General features: G+C 43.7%; 1 protein-coding gene across 4 annotated transcripts in view; it reads left to right on the top strand.

The window, feature by feature from the left end:
• The window catches only part of SPON1 (spondin 1), a 261,347-nt gene that overhangs the window by 142,927 nt on the left and 92,558 nt on the right, over positions 1-25,862 (top strand). For all 4 annotated transcript variants that reach the window (XR_015240990.1, XR_015240989.1, XM_086677913.1 and 1 more), the window contains exon 6: positions 5,151-5,299. Coding sequence is in view for 2 of the 4 variants with exons in the window: in XM_086677913.1 (XP_086534039.1) it covers positions 5,151-5,299 (149 nt within the window). In the remaining 2 variants the exon portion in view is untranslated. The remainder of the gene's footprint in view (positions 1-5,150; positions 5,300-25,862) is intronic.

The raw sequence follows: 25,862 nt of genomic DNA, 5'->3' as shown, positions 1-25,862 counted from the left end.
ATTCCTTTAAGAAAGCCACAAGTATGTACCTTGTCTCTCTATCCCCAGGCTTCCTGATCTTTCCTCCTTCTTTCCTCCCTTATTTCCTGGAGGGTGCTGGGGCCCAGTGCTGAACCTCTCTATGTCCCAGCTAAGTGGATGTGCTAACCACCTCATTCTCAGGCCCCAGACTACTGAGTCCCATTTAGATGATTCCCTCCTGGTTTTTCTTTCAGTTTCAGGACCTTGTATCTGTCATTCTGTCATCTCTACCCACCAATTCTAAACCAAGCTGCCTTCCAACCACCTGCTCAGATCTTTTTTACTTCCCATGCCTTCCAGAAACCTGTCTGGATTTGCCCCCATCCTATTCACATTTAATTTGACTGGCTAATATTTATCAAGCCCATTTTACGTTCCAGCCACTAGTCATGACTTCGTGGACTTCAGCCTCAGAACCATACCAGGAGACTGGTCATATCAATATCCAGAGGAAGAAAATGAGGTTGAGAGTGATTACTGACATATCCTATCTAGAACTGAGCTTCAGAACTGAGCCTAGAACACACAGTGGTCTGATTCAAAAACCAGAGCTTTAACTACTTCACCAAACTGCCTCCCAAAGACTGTCCAGTCTTCCTTCTTATTGGCTCATACCTCTGATCCTGTGTTTCTGTTTCCTCTCTGCTGTTCCCAGAGTCAAACCCTACACAACGCACGCAGGAATTGTTGCGGTGTCTCCTCACTCTGGGCCTTCTCCCTTCCCAACACTGGGCACATCCTGGATGTGGTGTGGTGGAGTGGAGAGCGCGGCTCTGGCACCAGACAGATTTGACCTTGAATCCCAGTGTCCTCACTCATCTACTCTTTGATCTTGGGTTAGCTCACTTAACTTCTCTGAGTCTGGGTTTCCACATGTGAAAAAATGGGAATTCTTATAGCCTCTTTATCAAGGAAGTTGTTGTTGTTGTTGTTGTTGTTGTTGTTGTTGTTGTTGTTCTTCTTCTTCTTCTTCTTCTTCTTCTTCTTCTTCTTCTTTCTTCTTTCTTCTTTCTTCTTCTTCTTTCTTCTTCTTCTTTCTTCTTCTTCTTTCTTCTTCTTCTTCTTCTTCTTCTTCTTCTTCTTCTTCTTCTTCTTCGAGTGTTTACTCAAAATATAGATAATGTAGGTCAATCCTTAGCACAGTGCCTGGCACTTAGTGAAGGGTCAATACATGCTAAGTATGGGCATTTGATTCGTCCCAGAAAGAAACTTCCGTCATGTTTCCCTCCTTTTACAGTGGGCACTCAGTATCCTTCTTGACCCAGTCCTGACTTTCTCCATCTTATCTCTTTGCCTTCTCTACCTCAAGTCCACCAAATAGTCTCCTCTATTTCCTGACCTCTCGGTGGGATGTAGGGAAAAGAACGTGTGCTCTGAGGTCAGGCAGACCTGGGTTTGAACACCAGTTTTGACCCTTGCTAGCTTTGTGAGCTTTGGCAGGTTCCTTAACATCTCTAGGTCTCAGTTTTCTTATCTATAAAGTGAGAATGAGGTTGTAGTGAGGATTACACCTACGAAAGCATTACACCTGACACCTCATAGGTGTTTAATCCTCATATGTATGTCATTATCAGAACCCCTGCTCCTCCTGTCCTGCCAATCTTCCCGTGGGAGCCTCCTTCCACTGGACAGTCTCAATGATCTTCCATATTCTTTTAGATTCCTCTTGCAAATTCCCATAATGCTTTCCATCCATAATAGTACCAAGACCTTTGCATTGTATGGTTCTTTAAAGTTTTCGTAGTTCTTTCCAAAACCAGCCCAATTAATTTGTACAACTCTGGTAGATAGTCCAGCTAGTAATTATTACCCCTATCTTTAAAAGGTAAACTGAGGCTCTGAGAGAGTGAATGACTGATTCGTGGTCATGCGTAGAGGCCTGGAGCCCACTTCTTCCGGCTCTTGGTCACCAGTGCCTCTCTTCCTGTACCATTCTGCACCTGAGTGACTGCCATTCACCTGAAGTCATCGCCCTTTCTAATGTTGTGGATTGTTTTCCATGGGTACCTGCCTTGTCTCCCCAGGGAGAAGTCTGGTCCCTGCCCCTGGCCTAGTGCCTTGCAGATATCTGTTATATGGTTGATGTCATTCAGTGGATTGGAATTTGATTTAATGTGATATGTTGCAAGACCATTGTAGGAAACTAACAACTAAATTGATCAGAAAGTCGAACTGGTACAATGACATTTTATTCAAGTGTAAGGAACCACAAAGACAGATCCCACTCTTGCGACACCTGCCTCTCTGCACTCATGCCTTTAGACTTTGATTCCTTGGATTTGGGGACTTTGGAGTTGCCTGCTCCATCCTCTCTGCTCTGTGATCTTGTTTCTATAATATCCCTGACCATGCTGGATTGTGAGTAATCTGCTGAACCATCTGTTTCCCCACCCCCAGGCCGTGAGTCCTTCCAGGGCAAGCACCTTATCCAATTCCTGTCAGTGTCCAGGACCTGCCACTGTGCTTGGCACATAGTAAATGGAAGTTGAATGAATAAATCAGAAAGACCCATCTGGGTCCATCCCCTCATCTCCCTATGATTGTGCTCATTCCTATTTTCTTATTCCATAGTACATAGATTTCTTATCGCCTATACTGAATAAAAGGCAGGTTTCTTGTTTTACTCATTTTGTAGCCTCCCTAACAACCAGGAAAGGAGGAAACTATAATTATTGAGTGTCTATTGTGTGCCAGTAGTGATTTCATATATTATCTCATCTTTTAAAAATTGAATTTAATTCTTATAATAGGTCAGTGAGATAGGCATTATCATCTTTGAATTACAGAGGAAGGAGCCGAGACTCAGGGAAATAAAGTAATTGGAATTTGACCAAGTTTACATAGCTAGAAAGTGGCAGTGCTAGCATTTGAGTCCTTGTAAGACCAATGCCTCTCTTTTTCGTTGCTGCTTGGTGTTTGTTTTTTAACAGCATGCAGGTTAGCTCAGTGTGTTAGCCCAATAGGTGTCAGGAACTCTGCTGAGCTGAAACTTGAATTTAATCATATTGAATCCAATCTGTACAAGCCTGCTCCCAAATGCTTTGAGCACATATACTGCCACCTTCCCCTTTGACTGTTTGGGTGAAATGCTTTTGAAAACATGGGCTAAACATTCTCAATGCATCAGACACAGTGCTAGGCACTAGGGACAGCAATGAGGACAGGTCTCCTCAAGGAGGTTATAGTCTGTGGGGAAACAGACATGTAACAGTGATCATAAATGTTATCTGTGCCATGGGGAGACGGGAGACAAGACTTAGGTCAGTCTGGGGACTCCTGGGGGATTCTGGGTAAGTCATGAAGGAGGGATGAGAGTTGGCCAAGCCAAGCAGGAGGAGAGCATAGAGGTAACAGCGTGTGCTAAGCCCCTGAGGTGCAGAATTGCAGGCAGGATGGGTCTGGGAAAAGGGAGCATTTTGGTAGAACAAGGCAGAAGAAGCAAGAGACGCTGAAGCTGGTCTCCCTGTGTTCACAGCGAGAACCAAAGGTCACATGTGGCTCCCAGCCCTTGGCCTTACATAAGTAGTGCTCTTGGCTTAGATGACAACCAGGAGAGTCTCCTCACCCAGGAAGTGAGTTACAGAAAAAGCTGGCAGCATATCCATCTGTCTTCTCTAGGGAAATGATGGATGAACACAGGGTTTGCATTTCCCTGATGTGTAGGAAATAATGAGCAGGCGATTGGGCAGGCTTACACAGTGATATCATGTGCCTGGGGCAGGGCATGGCAGCCCTCAGCAGGCTGGGAGGGTGGCTTTGTGCCCGTGTTCTTGATGGGCGCCTGGAGCAGAGGGCTCTGGGGTAGCAGGGAGCTCGTGTAAACCGGATCTGGCCCTGTTCAGAATGGTTTTCTTACGTGGTAGAGTAAAGCAGAGAGTTCTGTCACCCCGGGCCACAGGGGAGTGAGCTGCAGTTGTTACTTGTGTCCACCCAGTTCGAGTTTTCGTCCTCACTATGCCTGAAAATGTCCTTTAACCCAGGACTTTATTAACCAACCAAAGAATGGCTGAGAACTGGCCTGGTCTTACGATGGACTATATGTTCATTAACCAGCATATACACATATATATACATCAATACTCATCACAGGCAGAAACAAACCCAGTGAAGTGCTGATGTTGACTCTCCGTTCCTCTCCCTCCTCCCCCTGGCACTTAGAAAACCCCTCAGTCAGTTTTGCCTTGGTCCTGTCCAGATCTTGTTCTGTTCTCCCCCCACATCACCCACTGGTTCCCTCCTGCACCTCCCTCCTCGTTCATCCACGTCACCCTGATGTCATCCTCTTCACCACGTCACCCTTCCCTCCTGTAGGCACCCTCCCCCGTGATCCTCACCAGACCGCTGTGGACCAGTCCCTTCCACATACCCAGACCACCTTTCCCCATCCTCTACTGTGGCTAGTCTGCCTACCCCTCATCCTGGAAGGCACAGAAAAGCCAGCTCAAAGCCAACCATGCTTATTTCCAAGAGCTTCCGAAGCCCACACTCATTCCCTCTACCCTTTGCTCCTTGCTCTCCCCCCACAGCCCCACACTCCCCTTTTGCTCCCTCTAATGCATTCTTCACACGGCTGCCTAGATGACTTATCTAAAATTCAACTGCGAGTACGCCATTCCCCTGCTCAGGACCCTTCAGTGGTTTCAGACCCTTTCAAATGGCATCCAAACTCCTGAGGCATGCGAGGCAGAGCCATCCATGAGCAGGCTCCTTTCTACCTCCCTGGCATCGTTTCCTACCTCTCCCCTGACAGTTGGTGACACAGCAATGCTAAATTACTTATGGCTCCCCAAACACACAGTGTTATTTAATGGTTCTGAGTCTGCCAGAAATAGCCTCTCCTCTCTATTCAGTCTTACAAATCTGATCAGCCTTTAAAAGTCTCGCTTCAACGCTTCCCTGAAACCCAGAATGATTTCTGTCTATTGTTGTCCTGTCTGCATATTCCCAAGACCTTCTTGTTTACAGCAATGGTTTTATTCATCCCTGAATAGCACAGGGCCTAACACAGAGTGGGGGCTTAGCCGGTGCTGGTTGAATAATTGTCCAATTACACTTTCTTTGCCACATTTAAGGGACTCGTGCATTAGCCACAGCCACACTGATACCTGCATTCTGATTGGCTTTCCCAGGTCGGGCCAATCACTGGTCTGCAATCATTGGTGGATCCCACTCCAAGAATTACGTGCTATGGGAGTACGGAGGATATGCGAGCGAAGGTGTCAAACAAGTTGCAGAATTGGGCTCACCTGTGAAAATGGAGGAAGAAATTCGGCAACAGGTAAGAAAAACAATCACAGAATGACCCCAAACCAGGAGTGCAGTCAAAACATCCCTTAGATTTCTTTCCTGGAGGCTTGAAATTCACAGTACAATGTGCTGGAAAATCGGTGCCATAGGAAGCAAAATCTATTTGCTGAGTTTGGGGGTTTATGTCAATGTGAGGACAGAGACACACATGTCTATCCTGTTGTCTCAGATTTTCCCCGACTGTATTTGCATTTTCTTCAGTTTGTACTAAAATCGGCTGCTGTGGCCACGTTTTGGGATGTGGCCTCCTGAGAGTCAATGCAGTTGGTTATGGTTTTCTTGCTATGATCCTTGAGAGGGTCGCAGGAGTGACACTGAAGTTGCCCACACCAGAATCACTATTCCAAAAATACACTGCATATCAGCCCATGCTTTTTGCGACTATGCCTCGAGGTGTTTAACAAGTTAGTTGGTCATTAGTTGTAATAATTAGGGACTGAGGATCTTTTATGTACTATGTACTGTGTGCCACGGGGCCAGGAACTGTACCATTATCTAGCCACCCGCCCCCCCCCCCCCCCCATCCCATTGAGAGTTAAGGGAGAAATAGCCCATCGTTCTTTTTGATTTGCTTGGCTGACAGTGCTATCGTCCCTCATTAAAAGCACTAGAAAGAGGCCGAAGAAGCATCTGGCAAGAAGAGCTGCCATTTTTCCACGGCCATTCACAGGCTGTACTGTGGAGAGGTGATGGGCCAGCTTCGGCTGGTACCACGCACTCACAGAAGCCCTTCAGGCCTGAGAGGGCCCACTGGGCAGATACGGCTCACTGCTCACAAGTGCTCAGGAGGGAGTAAGAAAGGAGCAAGGGCGTGCTTGGAATGTGGTCATTTCAGAGCACAGGTCACTGCGAGGCTGTCCCACATCTCCTAAGACTGCAGGAGGCCCTGGGGACCTGTCTCAGGACGTGTGTGTGCCCACAGGCCTGAGCAGCACAGGAGGGCAAGCTAAGCTGAGGCCCCTGGTGCCTCTCTGTGAAGTCTCCCGTCGGGACTCCAGGCTGCCCACAAACTTTAAACTGAATGCAGCACAGGTCACCCTGACTCCTCCTATAATCTCCTGAAGAATCCTTTTGGACCAGAATCCAAAAATTCCCAGGAATTAGCTTATGTTTTTTATTAATTTGATTTAAAGCCTTTTCTACACTCTTGGGAAAAAATGTCTAACCAGATGTTTCAAGATTGCATGTTATTCATCACAAGTGTATCCAACCAACTAGCTAGTATTTCCCAGACTCTGGCCGGCATGCTCATAACTCACCTTGTTCGTGTACATACACCTGTGAGGCCATGGAAGACACCACCTTTTTTTTTTTAACTTTATTTATTTTTGGGAGTGCAAGTGGGGGAGGGGCAGAGAGAGAAAAAGAGAGAGAGAATCTCAAGCAGGCTGCACACTGTCAGTGCAGAGCCCAGTGCAGGGCTCAAACCCGCAAACCGTGAGATCATGACCTGAGCTGAAGCCAGCTGCGTAACTGACTGAGCCACCCAGGCACCCTGGAAGGCATCGTCTTGGTCCTAATCTGTCCAGCCTGTCATGGGGGAGGATCCTTTGCGATCCTGAGGGTCCACGTTCCTGGTTCTCAAGCACAGGATTCTGGTACACTGGCTTGGCAAGTTCCGTTGTGTGGTATGATAAAACCACACACACACACACACACACACACACACACACACACACACACACACATTACAAATAATAGTTGAAACACTGAAGTTTGAAAATAAATTAGGTCAAGGTCAAGGGCATCTTCTTAATAATGCCAGTCTCATTCAGTGTCCTTCTCGAGAGATTCCTGGAGAGAAGGGAAGCATGTATGAATCATGAGAAACTGGGACCAGTTGTGCCAGCAAACATTATTTATCATGTGTCATAGCAGCAAAAAGGTTGGAAGCTGATGGATGGGGCCCCCAGCCTTAGAACATCCCCCTTAGGAAAACATTCTTTGCTTGGTGTGTTCCTAACCAGCACACATGGGATTAGCTATCTAATCCCACAGTCTGCCTATCCCAGCTGGCTAGTATTCCTGACATTAAACCATAATAGGTTTAATTATGAATACTGCACCTGGGAGTTAAAATCCCACTGAGCATTATCTCGGGGTCTATCACTGTCTTTCAGGCCCCCTGGTGCGGGTGTCTACTTTTAGCACTCATGTCTAGTCTGAGAAGACAGTAGTATTATCCCTGTTTTACCGATAAGGAGACTGAGCCCCAGTCAACAGCCAGAGAATACTGGAAGTTAAACCCAAATCTGTCTTGCTCCAAAGCTTGTACACAGTACCATATATATAATTTGCAAGGCCTAGTGCAAAGTGGGGCCCCTTGTTCAAGACTTAAGAATTCTAAGATGGTGCTGCTGTAAGAGATGATGTAAGAGAGAGATGTAAGAGAGAGAGCACGCGCGCATGTGAGTGGAGAAGAGGCAGAGAGAGAGGGAGAGAGAATCCCAAGCAGGCTCTGCACTGACAGTGCGGGGCTCAATCCCACAAGCCATGAGATCATGACCTGAGCCGAGATCGAGAGTCGGACACTCAACTGACTGAGCCACCCAGGCACCCGATGCTGTGAATTTCATAGCGTGGGGCCCTGAGAGTCTGCTGGTCACACACCCTTGAAGGTGGCCCTGCCAGTCCACTTGCCTGCCCGGTACAGCTGCCCCACAGAGAAACCCCTCCCACCAGCCTCTGGAATAATCCCTGTTTCCAGAGCTCCACTAGCAGTGCATCAAGCCCCAGAGCCCCTTGGAAAGTCAGCCAGAGAGAGTGATTTCCAGGCCCCTTTAGTTCCAAACCATTCATAATTCTCAATATTGTTCCCTGCGAACACATAATTTATTATATTTTTCTGTAAGTCAGGTAAGAAACAACATAAAAAAGAGCAAGAATATGAATCCTTCCAGAATATAAAAGTGTCCTCTGAATAACTGGGAACTTGTTTGAACACATCTACAAACTAACACAGTGTTCTCAGCCTTTAATGCCTTATATCCTACCAATCACTCTATCAAAGAACCTGAGTCCAACCAGGATGGGGGAAAAAAAAAGCCCTTTTTTCCCAAGAAAGACATTTATATGCTTACTAGCATTCTCTTATTATAGACTTATCGCTCACCTGTAAGTTTCAAGGGCATTAAAAATCACAGTAGATATTGTTGGAGGTAAATCTTATGCTAATGGCTTTCAAACACAAATGAACAAAAATAATAACCCCATTAGTAGTGGAAAATTGTAATAATATTGTTGAGTATAAATTTTACTGTTACTCTAACTGCAAAACGGCAAGAAAATTAATGAAAAATCACCATCACGTTATTGGCTATACCACTGATGGCCAGAAAGAGACGAGGAAACGCCCAATGCACACTTCTTAGTGGACAGACAGAGTGTCCTGATGACCAGTGGGGACTGTGGATTAGAAATACTGAGCTCAGGCTAGACGGACAAGTCACAAAGAGGTAACCCGAGGCAGGTGGAGGCAGTAGAGAATGTTAGATCAACTTGTAGGTGGACCCAGGAACTAAAAGTGAGCGGATATTTGCTCACTGTTAGGAAAACGTTGCACTGAGTCCGTTTCCACTTTATCAAGCACACCCTTATGGCATGTGTCCAAGGCATCTGGTTCTCTGCCAACGATGCCCATTCACCGTGTTAGTCATGCTAGAAACCTGGGCATCATCCTCGACTCTCTCCCCTGCCCCAACTTTTGCCTTCTGTCCTAAGTTCATCCAGTTCACTCCCTCATCACCACTGCTCCACTAAGCCGCCCTCATCTCCTGCCTGAATTATTGCACTAGCTTCCTGATCTCCCTGCCTCCAGTCTTCTTCCTCTTATCCACACTGCTCTAGGGCCATTTCAAGAAAACACAAATCAGATTATGCCATTGCCTCTGACTAAGATGTCCTAACTGACCCTAAGATAAAGTTCAAACTCCTGATCATAGCGTGAGGACCCTTCCTGATCCAGGCTTGTCTCACCTGTCCATCTTATTTCTTGCTTCCGCTCTAAGCTTTGCTCATCCAGAGCCTCTTTTACGCTCCCCAAAGAGCCATGCCCCTCTAGCATCTGAATCTTCCCTCAGCCTGGAACAGCTTCCAGCCCCCCTTCACCCAGTGAACTCCTAATTATCCTTCCAGGCTCAGCTTGTTTCTTCCTGGAAGCCTTCCCTAATTCTGTACAAAATGGGTGACCTTGCCAGGTGCTTGCACAGCACCCTGTACCTCCCCTGTCGTCACCCCCATCACATTGACTGTAAGTCCTTGTTTGGTGTCTCTCCCTCACTAAAATGTAAAGTTCAGATCTGTGCTTTTGGTCGTAGTAGCCTCATGTACAAATGATGCAGCTTGTTATCTGCCCACTTGTCATCTAAAACCTGCTCAATACTTTCCCTTTTCTCCCCACGTGGCCTTAAAACCTCCCCCTCTGCCCCTGGGGCCCACATCCCAGTCCATGGCCCCAGTAGGCCATCACATACCAGCTCCTGTTCACTCTTCTAGGTTAGACCTTCCTCCCCATTTCTGGCATCCAGGAAATGTTTCCAAATTTTTCTAAGTTTTCCGTTATGTATTTTTAAAAATTTATCCATTACATTTTGTCCAACTTTTTTCCAATGTTTTACTTGTGTTTGAGAGAGAATGCACAAGCAGGGGAGGGGAAGAGAGAGAGGGAGACAGAGGATCTGAAGCGGGCTCCATGCTGACAGCAGCAACAAGCCTGATGTGGGGCTTGAACTCAAACCACAAGATCATAACCTGAGCGGAAGTTGGACGTGCAACCAACTGAGCCAGCCAGGTGCTCCATCTAACATTTAAAAAAAAAATTAATGGGGCGCCTGGGTGGCGCAGTCGGTTAAGCGTCCGACTTCAGCCAGGTCACGATCTCGCGGTCCGTGGGTTCGAGCCCCGCGTCAGGCTCTGGGCGGATGGCTCAGAGCCTGGAGCCTGTTTCCGATTCTGTGTCTCCCTCTCTCTGCCCCTCCCCCGTTCATGCTCTGTCTCTCTCTCTGTCCCAAAAATAAATAAAAAACGTTGAAAAAAAAAATTAAAAAAAAAAAATAAAAAAAAATTAATGTTTATTTATATTTGAAAGAAAGAGTGCGTGAGCAGGGGATGGGCAAAGAGAGAGATGGAGACAGAATCTGAAGCAGGCTCCAGGCTCTGAGCTGTCAGCACAGAGCCTGACATGGGGCTTGAACTCTCAAGCCATGAGATCACGACCTGAGCCGAAGTCAGACACTCAACCAACTGAGCCACCCAAGTACCCCACCCTGTCTAACGTTTTTATGTGTTTGAAGCAGAAGGGAGAAAGTTGAGCTCTTGTGTCAGCTCAGTGTTTTGTGTTTGATGTCCACTTAATATCTCCAGCCCCTAACACAGTATCTCACACATAGTAGGTGCTCAACAAATATCTGAATTAACTGACAAGTGAGTCACGTATATTTCTTGCATAAAACCATGAGCTTTGAATGGTTACTCACTCATGGAAAATGCCCTAGAAAAAAACCATTCCCGCTTTTACATATATCTCTAGCTTCAAGGCTTCCCTGACCCTAAGAGGTTGGATAATGGTGGGCCCTAAAACAGGCATTGATTATTTCATTTCAGGGGGCCCTGCCTTGGAAGATTACTTAAGCCAGCCAGCAGGATTGTCACCCCACCTGTGACACAAGAATCAATAAACAAGCAGGTGTTCTTTTTCTTTAAAGTTAAAATAGTGTATAAGACTCTGGGTACTGGCCTAAAGGGCTTGAGAATTTTCTTTTCTCATCTCCTTTTAAAGCATTTAAATCATAGTCTACCAAACATTTGTTTTTCCTGATTTTTGATTTTCTAAACTTTTTGATCACTTTTCTCTAATTAAAACCATTGCCTTCTTGGGGCGCCCGGGTGGCTCAGTTGGTTAAGCGTCCAACTTCGACTCAGGTCACGATCTCGCGGTCCGTGAGTTCGAGCCCTGCCTCGGGCTCTGGGCTGATGGCTCGGAGCCTGGAGCCTGCTTCCTATTCTGTGTCTCCCTCTCTCTCTGCCCCTCCCCCGTTCATGCTCTGTCTCTCTCTGTCTCAATAAATAAACGTTAAAAAAAATGCAAAAAAAAAAAAAACCCATTGCCTTCTTTCTTATGTTTTCCATGGATTGTGACCTGCTGCCTCATCTGGTTGAGAAAGTCACTCGCACACCCACACACACTCATTACCAGCTTTTGTTTGTGACAATAAAGCTCCATTGATCTTCAGTACACGGGAGAAGTAGTACCGTATAATAACTGAAAGCATTGGCTCCGAATCAACATTGCCTGCATTCATTCCTGGCTCCATCACTTACTGTGTGACTTTGGCAAGCTGCTTAACCCCTCTGTGCCTTGGTTCCCTCTTCCATGAGATGAGGATGGTAAGAGTGCCAACTTCAGAGGGTTACTGTGGGGGCTAAGTGTACTGATATGCATGAAGTGCTTGGAGCGGAGCCTTTCCTGTAGAAAGCACTCCCTAAATGCTACTGATCTCTGCCATGTTTTCATGGCTGGGTCTCCATTTCCTCATCAGTAAATCAGGGGTTTGTCCTCAGATGGAAAAGCCTCTGCAGGAACCAGAAAAGCTGGTGACTCAAATTGTTCAAGTTCACCATGTCACTCCTCAGCCTGAGAATGCCCACAGAGTGAGGACACGACTCCTTTGCCACCCCCCAGGCTCTGCCTCTGCCTGCTTCTCCTCCCCTGCGTGACAATGCCATCTCCCCATATGCCCTAACCCTCTGTCCCAAAGCTGAGGGGCAATTTGAGGACAATAACCACACCCTCACATCAAAAAGAAACTGCAACAACAAAACTCCATACCCATTCCAACTCTATTCCTGTCCTCAGACTCTTCCCCTTCCTTTGAGCAACCTTATCTGGATGTCCGCAGGAGCTAGTTCAATGCCACCTCCAGAACAAGGTCTAGAGGCAATCAAAACCAAGAGATCTTCTAGTATGCATCAGGACACAGCCAGAGGGCAGACAAGGCTCCCAACCTGAGGAAGGAGATGGTCTAATGAAGCTTCTTAATTATATGTAACAGGAACCTACTCAAACTAACTGAAGAACAAAGGAAACTTTATGTAGGGACAAAATAGAACTTAGGAGAACACAAGTTAATACTGAGTGAAAAAGCCTCAGGAGAGCTATGCCTGGAAGGCATCAAGCTGAGACAAATTGTCACTTTTCTCTCCCACAACCCCACAGTCCCCCAAAGTCACATAGTTTTTTCTAGAGTTTTTTTTTTTTTTTTTGAGAGTGAGAGAGAGCACACATGTGCATGCGCATGAGTTGAGGAGGGGCAGAGGGAGAAAAAGAATCTTAAAGAGCCTCCGTGCCCAGCATGGAGCCTAACACAGGGCTCGCTCTCACAACCATGACATCATGACCTGAGCCAAAAATCAAGAGTCAGATGCTTGACCAACTGAGCCACCCAGGTTCCCCTTTTCTATGTTCTTCTATGTGAATCTCTCCTCCGTCCTCAATAGACCTACTGTCCCTGCTTGCTAATGTTGCACATGGCTCCAAAGGGTGGCTATATAACTCTCTTCCTTGGCTTCCCATAGCCAACTGAGCCTTTTTGGTGACTCTTAGCTGAAACACTAGGAAGACAGATTGATCACTGGACAGTCAGTGCACAGGCACCCCTGTATCAGATATCTACCCTTAGTCTAATCAGTGGCTACCTCCATGTAAAGAACCACACAGCTCGTTACTCCACATAGGAGCTGTGGGTAGGGCAGTTTATACTAAAAAAAAAAAAGGAATGGAAAGTAGAAGGTAAATTGATGGACATTTCAAGGCAGCAGTGGATTGGCAAGAATTAGAACAGATTGCAGAACCTCAACCAAAAGACCAGAATTCAGGGCAGCATGTCGGGCCTGTAGGAGCCCAAGGGGGAGCACTAGAGAGAACAGAGACAGCATGAAGGAGAAGAGAGATTAACAGAACCCTGGGATGTAGAGCTAAGCCAATTGGGCAAGAAGATGCTGGGTCTAGAGATTGGTTCAGCCACTGAGGTGGAAGCAGGGGGCATCACTAGACCCACGGATGACGATTAGGAAAAAGAGAGATTAGAGAAAGGATATGGGGATGGAGAACACTGTCATGATCATAAGTTGCCCTTGCCACCTGCTGCCTTGCATTGTTACTTAAAAACCATGAAAACAGTACAAGGCAAGTAGGTAAGTTTTAATGTGGCTTCCGAAGGTCTTTGACCTTGAGTAGGTCGCCTAACCTTCACTGAGTCTTAGAGTCTTCATTTGCAAAATGGCGCTAGTGAGAACGCGAACTGCATATGTTGGTTAGGAAACAGTATACGCAATAATACACATGCAGTGCCCATCAAAGAATAAGCCCATTATTACTTTTATCATGGGGACAAAAAATTAAGTTGAAGGATTTATCATCCTCCCTTCCTCCCACCTTCTAAGATGCTTTGGTTTTATTGGGTGGGAATGCAATTGGAAGAGGTAAACCGTGCTACAGAGAAGGTGCTAGAGGATGAAGACCATGTAAAGAAGTGAGGGAAGAAGGAAGGTCAGGAAGCTGAGACGGTATTAGAACGTTAAGGAGTGAGAAGAGACATATTTGAGCAGCTGCCATTTTGGAGGGGAAATCAGGGAAAGAAGGAAAAATCCAGAGGAGATGTTTCATGAATTTAATTTCTACAAGAAGAGCCATCAAAAGGGAGTAAGCCCTTTGCAGAACACTGTGTGAGGTAATTTACCCTCTGCTGCGTCCTCAGGAAACATTCAGTAAAGACCTGTGGTGCTTTTCACGCTTCTTGGAGTCAGATTGGGTAGATTCTTCTTTTAGGTATGTCACCCATCTGCCCAGAGCCCCCAGGGGTGCCCAGTTTTATTTGGTTTACATTAATATCTGTACTCATACGTCCTTTGTCCTTCCCATCCATTCAAGGCTTAACCCCATGGAATGTGTCCAAGTGGGCATGCGGTTGATAGCAATAAGGTGATTCTGAGAGTGGAGATGGGGAAAGGAGTTAAATAAACGTTCTCAGTCACAGACCCCTGATACGGAAATTAGGACATCACTTGAAAGGTGTGATTTCAGTCATACGAAACCTCTTGTTTGCTTTCAGTTGAGTCTTCAAACAAACCCAAATCGCAGTAGGACAGGGAGCCACAGTGATTCAGCAAAGCCTGTTCTTTAATAAAAGTGGTGCGGCTGCTTTCGCTGGAAGGAAGCAAAGCTGCCTCCTAGCAGCAATTCCCAGCCTGCGCAGTTTTATAGCAGAGCATCGCTGATCCCTGGAATTTTTCCAAAAATTTCTGTATGAGAGAAATGGGGGGCAACTTTATTCAAAACTTATAGATGATTTAGCTCAGGAAAAAAATCTATTTTTACAACCACTGAGCCAAAATATGGTAAACAGAAGGCAAATTTAAATGGGGTATAATTAATAAGCTGCCTTGATATTTAAAGGGCAGTTTGGTAAGGATCTATCAAAATTGTACTTTTTCTTTTTTCTTACTGTGGCAAAGAAAACCACACATAATATTCACCACCTTGATCATTTTTTAAGCGTTCGGTTCAGCAGTGTTGAGTGCATTCACATTGTTGTGTGTATATTTTCTTTATGACTCAACATAGTAAATCTATATCTAGGAGTTAGGCTTTCAGAAATATTCTCACACAAAGCTGTGTGGGGAAGGATACTCATTACAGCATTGTTTATAAAAATAAGAGGTGGAAAGAAGCAATCTTTTATCAGTAGGGGACATACTAAAAATTCTGGCTGTGTTAAAGAAAAAAATTCTGGCTGTGTTTACATAGTTCAAAACCATGCATCTATTAAAGGGAAGAGGCAAGTGTATATGTACTGATATAGAATGTTCCCCAGTATATATTGTTAGGTGGGGAAAAGCAGGACAGTGTCTCTAGCTTGCTGCCATCTAAGTCAGAATCAAATTATTATATGCACATATAGCATTTTCAGTGCATAGAATACCTCTATGAACATACACCAGAAACTCACTGTCTCTAAAGCAAAATGGGAGAGTAGGGACCAGAACTGGAAGTTGTATTCACATTTAATCATATACCCCTTTGTACCATTATACATATACATGTTACCTTTTTAAACAAATGTTATTTAAGTAAACAAAGAAAACTTTGATATGAAACTGAATATTGCAGAAAGGCCAATACTCTAAATTTAACCTGTAAATTTAATATGCTCCCCTAGAAACTCAAATATTTTTTTTAAATTATCCAGGCTGATTTTATGGAAATGAAAAATTAACTAGTCAAGAAAGCCGGAAAATATCAGGAAGATAATAATGATTGGAGAGAGAGGGGGAGAGAAGACTAGCCAAATCATATATTTGCAAATGCTATATCCAGTAAAGGGTTAATACACAAAATATATAAAGAATTTATACAACTCAACACCAAAAAAAAACCCACAAATAATTTGGTTTTAAAAATGGGCAGAGGGCCTGAATGGACATTTTTCCAAAAAGGAAATACAGATGGCCACAGACGCATGAAAACATGTTCAGCATCACTAATCATCAGGGAAATGCAGATCAAAACCACAATGAGATAGCACCTTATACCTGTCAGAATGGCTAGTATCAAAAATACAGAAATAGAAAATGTTGGTGAGGATGTGGAGAAAAAGCAACCCTTGTACAGTGTTGGTGAGAATGTAAATTTGTATCATCACTGTGGAGAACAATATGGAAGCTCCTCAAAAAATCAAAAATAGAAATACCATATGATCCAATAATTCCACTACTGGCTATTTACCCAAAGAAAATGAAAACACTAATTTGAAAAGATATATGTACCACTATGTTTATTGCAACATTACTTGCAATAGTCAAGATATGGGAGCAACCCAAGTGTCCGCTGATAGATGAATGGATATGGAAGATGTTACACACACACACACACACACACACACACACACACACACACACAGAAGAGTATTACTCAGCCATAAAAAGGATGAGATTGTGCCATTTGTGACAACGTGGATGGAACTAGAGGGTATTATGCTAAGTGAAATAAGTTAGACAGAGAAAGACAAATTCCATATGATTTCACTTCTATGTGGAATAAAACCAAAACAGATGAATAAACAAACAAAAGGCAGAATCAGAACTATAAATACAGAGAACAAACTGATAGTTTCCAGAAAGCAAGGGGTTGGGGGAATGAGGAAAATGGGTGAAGGGGAGTGGGAGATACAGGCTTCCAGCTATGGAATAAATAAGTCACAGGAATAAAAGGCACAGCATAAGGGATATAGTCAATGTAATAACAATGTATGGTGACAGACGGTAGCTATGCTTGTGGTGAGCACAGCATAATGTATAGTGATGTTGAGTCACTAAGTTGTACACCTGAAACCAATAAAATGTGTGTCAACTATACTCAAATAAAAATAAATAAATAAAAATAAAACTACATTATAAAACCACATTAAATAAAACTGTGTGAAACTAGAGCATGAATAAACCGATCAATAGAATCTAATAGAAAGTGCAGAAATAAAACCAAATTCATTTGAAAAGAAGTTTATGAGAAAAGTACAATTTCCTACCAGTTGGGGAAAGATGGATTATTTAATAAATGGTAATGGCACATCTGGAAGCCACGGTCGGGGGGTGGGGGGTGGGGGGAGCAGTTTGCTCCATAATTCAATCCCTTAAACAAAATAAACTCCAGATATAGCAGAGATTTAAATATTTAAACATGAAGACATAAGGGTGCCTGCCTGGCTCAGTCAGTAGAGAGTACGACTCTTGATCTTGGGGTTGTGGGCTCAAGCCCCATATTGGGTGTAGAGATTACTTAAAAATAAAATCTAAATAGGGGCACCTGGGTGGCTTATTTGGTTTCGCATCTGACTCTGGATCTCAGCTGAGGTCATGATCTCACAGTTCCTGAGGCACTGATGGCTCAGAGCCTGCTTGAGATTCTGTCTCTCCTTCTCTGAATATTGCCCCTCCCCACCTGTGTGCTTGCTCTGTCTTTCTCTCTCGCAAAATAAATAAATAAACTTTAAAAATAAGTAGAAGAAAATAAATAAGTAAAATAAAAAACGCGGACATAAAAGCATTAGAAGAAAATATGAGAGAAATCCTTTTTAGACTCTAGAGCAAAGTCCTCTCCAAGCATGTCACAAAACACAGATGGCCTAAAAGAAAAGACTGATAAAGTAAACTAAAAAAACTTTTTAATTATCAAAGAGACTTCAAAATTTTAAAGGTAAAGGACAAAGTGGGGGGGGGGGAGATTTGTATCCCATATAATAAACAGAGGGCTGATTTCTTTAATATATACAGAGTTCTTATGGGTTGCTTTTTAAAAAATCAATAAAGCAATAGGAAAAATTATCAAAACACATGGAAATTCAATGGCTTTTAGATATTTTAGAAGATGCTCAAGCTCATTTACAATTATGCAAATGCCAATTCATTCCACAGAGCTGCAATTTTTGATCTATGAGACTTTTGAGAACCCCCTGTGGAGAGAGGTATAGGAAAACATACACTTTCCTAGCTGATTGTAGCAGTAACGATCGGTACAGCCTTGCAGAGAGAGTACGTTTCTCTGACTCCGGAGTTCATACCCAGACATTTACATATGCCGATACACTCGCACATGGGAATGTGCCATCTACTGAACACTGTAACAGAAAAAGTGAAAAAATTTACATATCCATTAATAGGGGACCAGTTAAATAAAAATGAGAATTTGAAATTAAACACTGCCAAGACAAATCGTTTCGTTAAAAAAGAAAGTACAGCAGGGTATTTATAGTGTGCTCTGTGTGTGTGTGTGTGTGTGTGTGTTATCCTTTTAGGGATGTATGCTTGCATCTCCTGAAGGGTGGATAGGAACATGAATAGAGGTTGTATTACGGGTGGGGGGAGGGGCTGAGATTGTGGGATAGGAGTAAGAGAGGGACCTTCCATCGTATTCTCAAGGTGCTTTTGAATATTGTACCATATTTTTGCAATATCTATTTTAAAAAGTGATTATTCTTATAGTTGAAATAAAAAGGAAATAAGCCAAACACCCAAGCTTAGGAACCTTTCAAAGACACCATATAAGGAAGCATATTGTGCGGTCTTGGTGGATTGTTCCGTCCTGGTGATCAACAGAGCTTGTCTAGACTTGCCAACGTGGTGCCAGTGTGCGCTGAAAACCCACACTAGGTTCCCGGGGACTGGACTGGTCAGAGGTACAGATTTATAATCCAGAGCGGTTTACTCAGAGAAAGGGTATAAATCATAGCAAAGGAGGAAATGTCAAAGTCGGTGCCTGGACTTAGGTCTGAGGAGTGAGGCCGCCAACAGGAAGCCCACGGAAGCCCAGATGGCACGGAAAAAGCTGAAATGTGCCCAAAGCCTATTCAGGTATGTTGGCAGCTACACTGCATGGGATGGCCTGATGTCTTAAAGGGTCAGACGGGACCAACCAGAACTTTCTCAAGGCTCCAGAAGCGATCACAGCCACCCCCTCTTCACCTTCAAAACTACCAGGCGGTAGTTCTCTGCGCTGTAAAGGTTTAATACTCTGCAGAAGAGTATTAAATCCACTGCTTATCAGTGGATTGTCCCACATTCACGGGCCCTGCAGGGGCCTGTGCAAGCCTGTCTCATAAGAGCACGAGCTAAGTCAGCATTACACAAAGTGTGGTCTGTGGAGCGGTGGGGACAATTTGCTACCAGTCCATGATGCGCTAAGTCCAGAAGTTAAGAATAAGCACTTAAAAATAGCAATTTAACAATGTCTAATGAATCGAGTAATTAAAAAATCAGAACTTGGATTTTGTACGCTTTTACTTTTTTTTTTACTATGACATTTTAATTTTACCAAAATACTGTCTGCAACAGATCACATCGTTTAAAAACAATAACAAGCTGGTCTTTCACTACAGAGTTGAGAAGCATTTTCTAGAGGCAAGGACCATATTTGAGTCATTTCCTTACCCCCAGTACCTGAGTCAGGGTCTGGGATACCATAGATGCTTACAGATGGTGGCCTGAAGTCATTGCAGTCCATAGGTTTTTTCTTAAATGAGAAAACTGAGATAAGAAGAATACACATGATGCCCAAATACTACTGGAAGCACAGATCTGTATCCCAGGACTCCTGAATTCCATTCTGGTGCTTTCTCCTCTCTCTGCTGAAAGAAAGGAGGTAAGGACAGCCCTGAAAATTTCATACTATTGTATGTATTCATTCAGAACTCTGTTTCTGAGACACTTTAGACTAGACTTTCCAATGAATATTTTCCATCTAGTGATTTTAAAAAAGGTGTATGCACCTTGCGTCAACTTCATTCATTCATTCATTCATTCATTCATTCATGTGTCAAATACCATATTTGGGAAATCCCATGTCCTTAAGAGGCTCATGGTCTCTTGAGAAAGACCTACATGGAAACAGGTGATTACAACACAGTGTGACGTGGGCCGGGAAAGTCAAGTACAGAAGACACTGGGAGCACAGAGCAGGACCTTCCCTGCTTCAGGAGATGGCAATTTCATGAATAGCATTAAACTCAATAGTTTGATGCTCAAAAAAAAGCATGAGTCCCTTTCTTGTCTTGCTCTTCCTGGACCATCAGGATAGCAGTTTTTATTGTCACCTTTTCTGTGTGAGGATGAGCTCATGAACTGAGTGTGCTAGGAATGTAGCCAGTACATGTCCTTTGGCTGAATGAGGTGGCTGTCCCAAGGGCCATAACCCTCGCCGCCACTGCATCTGGTCTTCAGGTCTGCTGGAGAATGCCAATATTCATCTCCCACCTCTGATCAGAGCATCTGTGAGGGTCCTTCCTGGCCATGCAGTTCTCTTGGGCTCTCTCATACTGGAGCTCTCCTGAAGCTAAGCCTGGTATTCCCAGACAAACAAGTTCATCCAGTCGTAGAACCAAGAGCCATCCACCCAGTAGTCCAGCTTGCTTGCAGTGAGGGATGCATGGCATAAGGCAGTAGAAAACAGGTCTGTAAAGGCTTTCTCTGAAATTAGAGGTTGGAATCATCTCGTGAACAAAATTGAATACCAGGCTGTGGAGATTACATGTAGGCTAGTAGGAATGGGGCGCCATTGAGGGTTTCTGGGCAGGCACATAACCAGAGACCAGGGCATTCATTCATTCAACATAATTATTGGCATCTATTGTGTGCAGAGCACTGAACGAGACCCCGTGCTAGGTCCTAAAAGCGCAGAAGTAAGTTAAGACCTAGTGTGGGAGTCATATCACGTCATCCCCCTGGGTTATAATGCACTCTTTACCTCCATGCAACCATTTAAAATCTTTGTCTCAGGGAAGGAAAGAAATTAAATTGTCTGAGAAACTTCCTACTATATAAAATTAGCTACAGAAATTATAAAGCCATAAGTCAGACTCCCAATTGTTCTGTAACTATATAAACATAGCAATTTTTCCTTAGGATAGAAATCTAGAAGCAAACAAACCAAAGAGGAAACAGGAGCCCCGCCTCATGGAGAGATGTTCTGCTGTCTCCTCAGGTTCCCTCCTCACATGAGAACATGCCTCATTCACACCATGGAGCCAATGAGGCTTGCGAGACGTGGCTTGGAGGGCTGGGGTAGCAAAGGGTAAAGCAAGCAATCACAAGCTGATGAACTACGTGTTATGGTAGAGTTTTGTGGAAGGGTACGTGGGGGCACTAAGGAGAAAGTATCAGTTCTGACCAATTCCGTCTTGAATTAAGGACCTCACAAAGCCATGAGCTGAATTTTGAAGGATGAAGAGTTTGCCAGTAGGCAAAAGGGGAGGGCACGCCAGGCTGTATGGAGGTGTGAAATATCTCTGTGAAACTAAGTGATGGGAGAGTGGTAGGCGATGGAACATTTCATTCACTTATTTATCCCCCAAAGGTTTTCTGTACCCCTGTTGTGGGCCATGCTCTCACGTAAGCAGGAAGGCAATCACAAGTGCATAGACACAGATCTTACCTCGAAAGAGCTCAAGTAATCAGAGTTCAGACAGGCAGAAAACCCAAAAAGCAGTACACTGCTTTTGCTTCTGGAAGGCCAAAGGGAGGAAGGCCAATGATTCTCTCAAAGTCTTCCCATTCAAGGAAGGGGCTTCTAGCATTCCTTTGAATGCAGGCACTATGGTAGATTCCTTACAGACTTACCTATCTGAGTGCGTCTTCACAGCAAGCCTGGAAGGTGGTCCATTATTCACTTCATTTTCCAGAGGAGAAGAACAAGGCCCAGGAAAGTTAGGTAACTTTTCTAACCCAAGGTCACACAGCTAATAATCAGGAGCACCGGACTCTGAGCTCTTTCCTTCTCACTGGCTCTTTAGGTTTCTTCATGTTGCCTCTCCATCCTTAAAAGAGATTTCACTCTCATCTATATCAGAATTGCACCCAGCTTCCCGCATCCCACCCTGCCATGATGCCTTTCCTTGTCCTTACAAATGCATGTTGTATCCTCCTCCCCAGGTCTTCCAGAGCATCTTGAGTCCCAGTTTGGCCCATTTTCTGTCTTGTATCGTAGGTGTCTGTGTCTGCCTCTGGAAGAAAGGACATAACGTAGGAGTCCATCTGAGAAGGGCTGTGCCCTGGACCCACCCCTCCCTCTCCCCAGCAGGGCTTGACATGTGGCTGGCTCATAACACACTGATAAGTGTCTGTTGAATTAAGTGGAACACTTTACCCCTCAGATCCCTGACAGGAAGCTTGCTTTAGCAAAGGCAGTCATTCAACCTCCTTTGTCTCCATAGCTACCATCAGTTCGCCAAATGACACCCTATTTCCCAGTAGGCTCCAGTTACAGTAATTCTTAATTTATCTTTCTATTCAAAAGCAAAATTATGGCTTCATTAATCAATGGGTAAAGAAAATCAAAAGTCTATTAACTAGCAAGCCAATGCTGTTCCAAAGGGCATTGATTCATGCATGTTATGGGCAGCCTGCTCATTGGAAACTACAGCTCCTGAGAGCAGCTCTCTGGGACAGTATTGGGGGGCCTGGAATGTTTTTAGCCTTTGAATGCATAGACACATATCAGATTCTTATTGGGATTTTTTTGGGGGGGGAGGGGAGGGAAGGGGAGACTATTGGCTTGTCAGTAATATGGTGTAGAGACTAAATATGTCATAGGATTTCATAGATGCATATATTTAACCAATAAGCACTGACAGATACATATATGTGTTTCCTGGGGAAAAATTAATTTATTCTTTAGTATAATGAATTCCCTGCAGAATATATTCAAGAAGATCAATCAATGAAAACATAAAAAGTGTGCTTACCTGCCTAATAATATGGGATCATGACTGCAAATATGGTTGGGTCTTCCAAGATGAGGATTTCCTCTATACCAACACCCAAAGAGTTATCTTTCTCAAATGGACCTGCTAATTATTGAAAACTCACCCCTTTGCATGATCTACATGCAGACTAGTGACCTTAAACTTAAGCAAATACATATATCAAATACAAATAATGTACAAACCTAACCACAAAGAAGTGGGTCAGAGATCAACTCCAAAGCCCTCCCAATTGGAGCCTAAGACAGTGGCAGTGTTTGCTGTAGGGTACATATTTGGCCTGGGTTAGGGCTTTATTTTCTTATTCCAACCTCCACAGAGGTTTTGTGTTCTTTTACAACATGCATCGTTGAGTTACTGGAGTCTAATATACTTGGAATGGAATATACTTTTGCTTCTTCTGGGACAATGCCAGGATCTTAGGACATTTTAATTCCCTGCACCCCACTGCCACCTTAATAATACCAAATAATAAAATTTTATATATATTTAACCCTACGAGGCATTATTCGTATTGATTTTACAGTCAATATTCATTTGGCATTACCCCTATATTGATCCTTCCTTCCTTTTTGCATTTCCACTTCCCTTCCAAGATTATTTCCTTCTACCCGAAGAACACCTTTAGCATTGTCTTTGGTGAGAATCTGAAAGCAAAACTTCTGTTTCTGTCTGTCTCAAAATATCTTTACCGGGCCTTCATGTTTGAAGGTTAGTTTTTAATAAGTAAGTTGGCAAGTATTATCTTTCAGTATTTTAAAGACATGATTCTTCTGCCTTTGGCTTCCATCATTTTGTTGTGAAGTCACATGTCAGTCTGACTGTTGCTCTTTTGAAGAGCCGCTCTTTTTCTCCAGCTGCTTTTAAGCTTTTGTCTTTGTCTCTGCTTTTCAGAAATTTTAATCTATGCTTAGGTGTGGTTTTGTTTGTATTCACTTATCCTTTGGACAGGGAGTGGTTGTAGCACGTCTTGAATCCCCGGCTTCATATCTTTTGTCAGTTTTGGAAAATTCTGCCCATTATTGCTTCAAAGACTGGTTTGACTCCAATTTTCTCTCTCCTCTCCTTCTGGGACTCCAGTGACACATAAGTTAAATTTTGCTATCATTTCCCATATGTTTTGAATGGTTTTTGTTTTTTTTTTTTTTTATTCTCCATCATTTTTCCCCTCCGTATTTTAGTCTGGATATTTCCTAACCCTATCTTCTACTGGTCTCAAACTACTGTTAAACCTGTGAGTTCTTTTACATTTTTTTAAATGTTTATTTATTTTTGATAGAGAGAGAGAGAGAGAAATAAAGACAGAATGTGAGCAGGGGAGGGGCAGAGAGAGAAGGAGACACAGAATCTGAAGCAGGCTGCAGGCTCTGAGCTGTCAGCACAGAGCCCTACGCGGGGCTCGAACTCACGAGCTGTGAGATCATGACCTGAGCCAAAGTCGGACACTTAACTGACTGAGCCACCCAGGTGCCCCAAACCTGTGAGTTCTTAATCCTGGTTATCATATTTATCGGTTCTAGAATTGCCATTTGATTCCTTTTTACAAATTCCAATTTGTTGCTGAAATGTTCCATTTTGATTTCTGTTTCTTTGAACATGCTAATCACAGTTTTTGTTTAAATCTGGGTTGGTAACTACAATATCTAGATCATCTATGGATGATCTCTTTCTGTTATCTTTTTCTCTTGGTTCCAGTATCCTGATATATCTGATGATTTTTTATTGAATGCCAGACATTGTCTATGAAAAATTATAGAGGCTCTGGATGACATTATCTTCCTTCACCAAAGATTTGCTTCCACGTTTAGCAGGCAGTTAGTGTAGGGTAGATCACTTCAATCAAATCGTGGATTGGGCTGTTTTGATGCCGAATTTCAATCTTTGTGAGACCTGTTTTATTTACGGTTTACCCTTACTCCAAGGATGCATCTCTTCAGGGGTTCTCATGGAAAGTCTGGGGTGCTTACCAGTGTCCCTCTTCCTTATGGCTTCTGACTTACAATTTTAATCTTCTTAAAACATGAGGCTGCTGAAAGCTCTGTTCAGTCTCTTAGCTACTAATTTCTACTCAGATTTGCAAACTTTCTCTCCTGTGGCTCTTACAAATCAGCAACTGCCTCAGAAGGAAAAGCAGTGCCAAATGTTGGGCTCATTTCTCTGTCCTTCTTTTCTCTTCAGGATCTTGGCTCAAATAATTTTTTCTCCCCAGTCTTGCCAAAAGCTATGCTCAGCTTCTCAGCCTCTTAGCTTCATATGGCTGATGGAAAAGCCAGTGTCTAAAGGGAAAAAGCAGCTTGGGATATCTGACTCACTTCTATGCATCTCCCTTCTCTCCAGGATCTTGGCCCTCAACTCCTGGCTGCATTGAGAGCTCTCCAGTGCTTTAAACTGAGTTGTTTTGTTTTGTTTCATCGATATTTTCTAGTTGTTCTTGGCAGGTTGTTGGTCCGATACAAGTTAGTTCACCATTGCTGGAGGTAAAACTAGAATATCTTCTCTAAGTATGTGGGTTTTCTGTCTCCAACATATAGCTGTGTCTCTGACATCGTTCTGATCCTTTGTCTTCAACCCAGTCCCACTCCCTTGGATCAGTACTAATGTGCTAAGTGTGGAGATCTCAATGTCTTTCTAACTACAGTTGTTCAAAACTCCCCTTTAAGTTATATTTGTTGTGTAAGTTACATTCGCTATTTTTTTTCATTCCTAATTGATATTGGAAGATACAGTATTACACCAGGCGTGACTTCTTTCAATGGGAGTAACTTGGCAAAATTCTGCACTGGGGAAATGGCTTATAATGCTTTAGTACTTTGATCCATAAGGTTTCCTCTGCATTGAAGTCTCTTTCCTGCTGGTCAAAACATTATTTTTCTGTGTCCGGCTTCCACTCACATAACCCCACCGGGAAGGAACCACCTGCTCCTTTGAGTTTGAACTCAAATTACCTGTCTCGGAGCTTTGCTTTCTGTTTTATGGATTTCCATTGCATACGAGTGGCAGACCTGATAAATATGTCATCATAAGTGCTAAGAAAATTGGATCGACTCTTCCAAATATTCAAACTGTTAAGGAAAACTTTTTAAAACTTATCTATGGGCTTGGGGGAACAGGATGGCTCAGTCAGTTAAGCGTCTGACTCTTGATTTCAGTTCAGGTCATGATCTGGTACTTGGTGGGTTCGAGCCCTGTGTCAGGCTCTGCACTGACAGTTCGGAGCCTGCTTGGGATTCT

Source organism: Puma concolor, chromosome D1 (assembly GCF_028749965.1).
Source record: "Puma concolor isolate L17-30 chromosome D1, mPumCon1.1.hap2, whole genome shotgun sequence".
In the NCBI taxonomy this organism is placed as follows: Eukaryota; Metazoa; Chordata; class Mammalia; order Carnivora; family Felidae; genus Puma; species Puma concolor.
The sequence above is the reverse complement of the archived record's forward strand: the minus strand, read 5'-3'. Positions and strand labels throughout refer to the sequence as shown.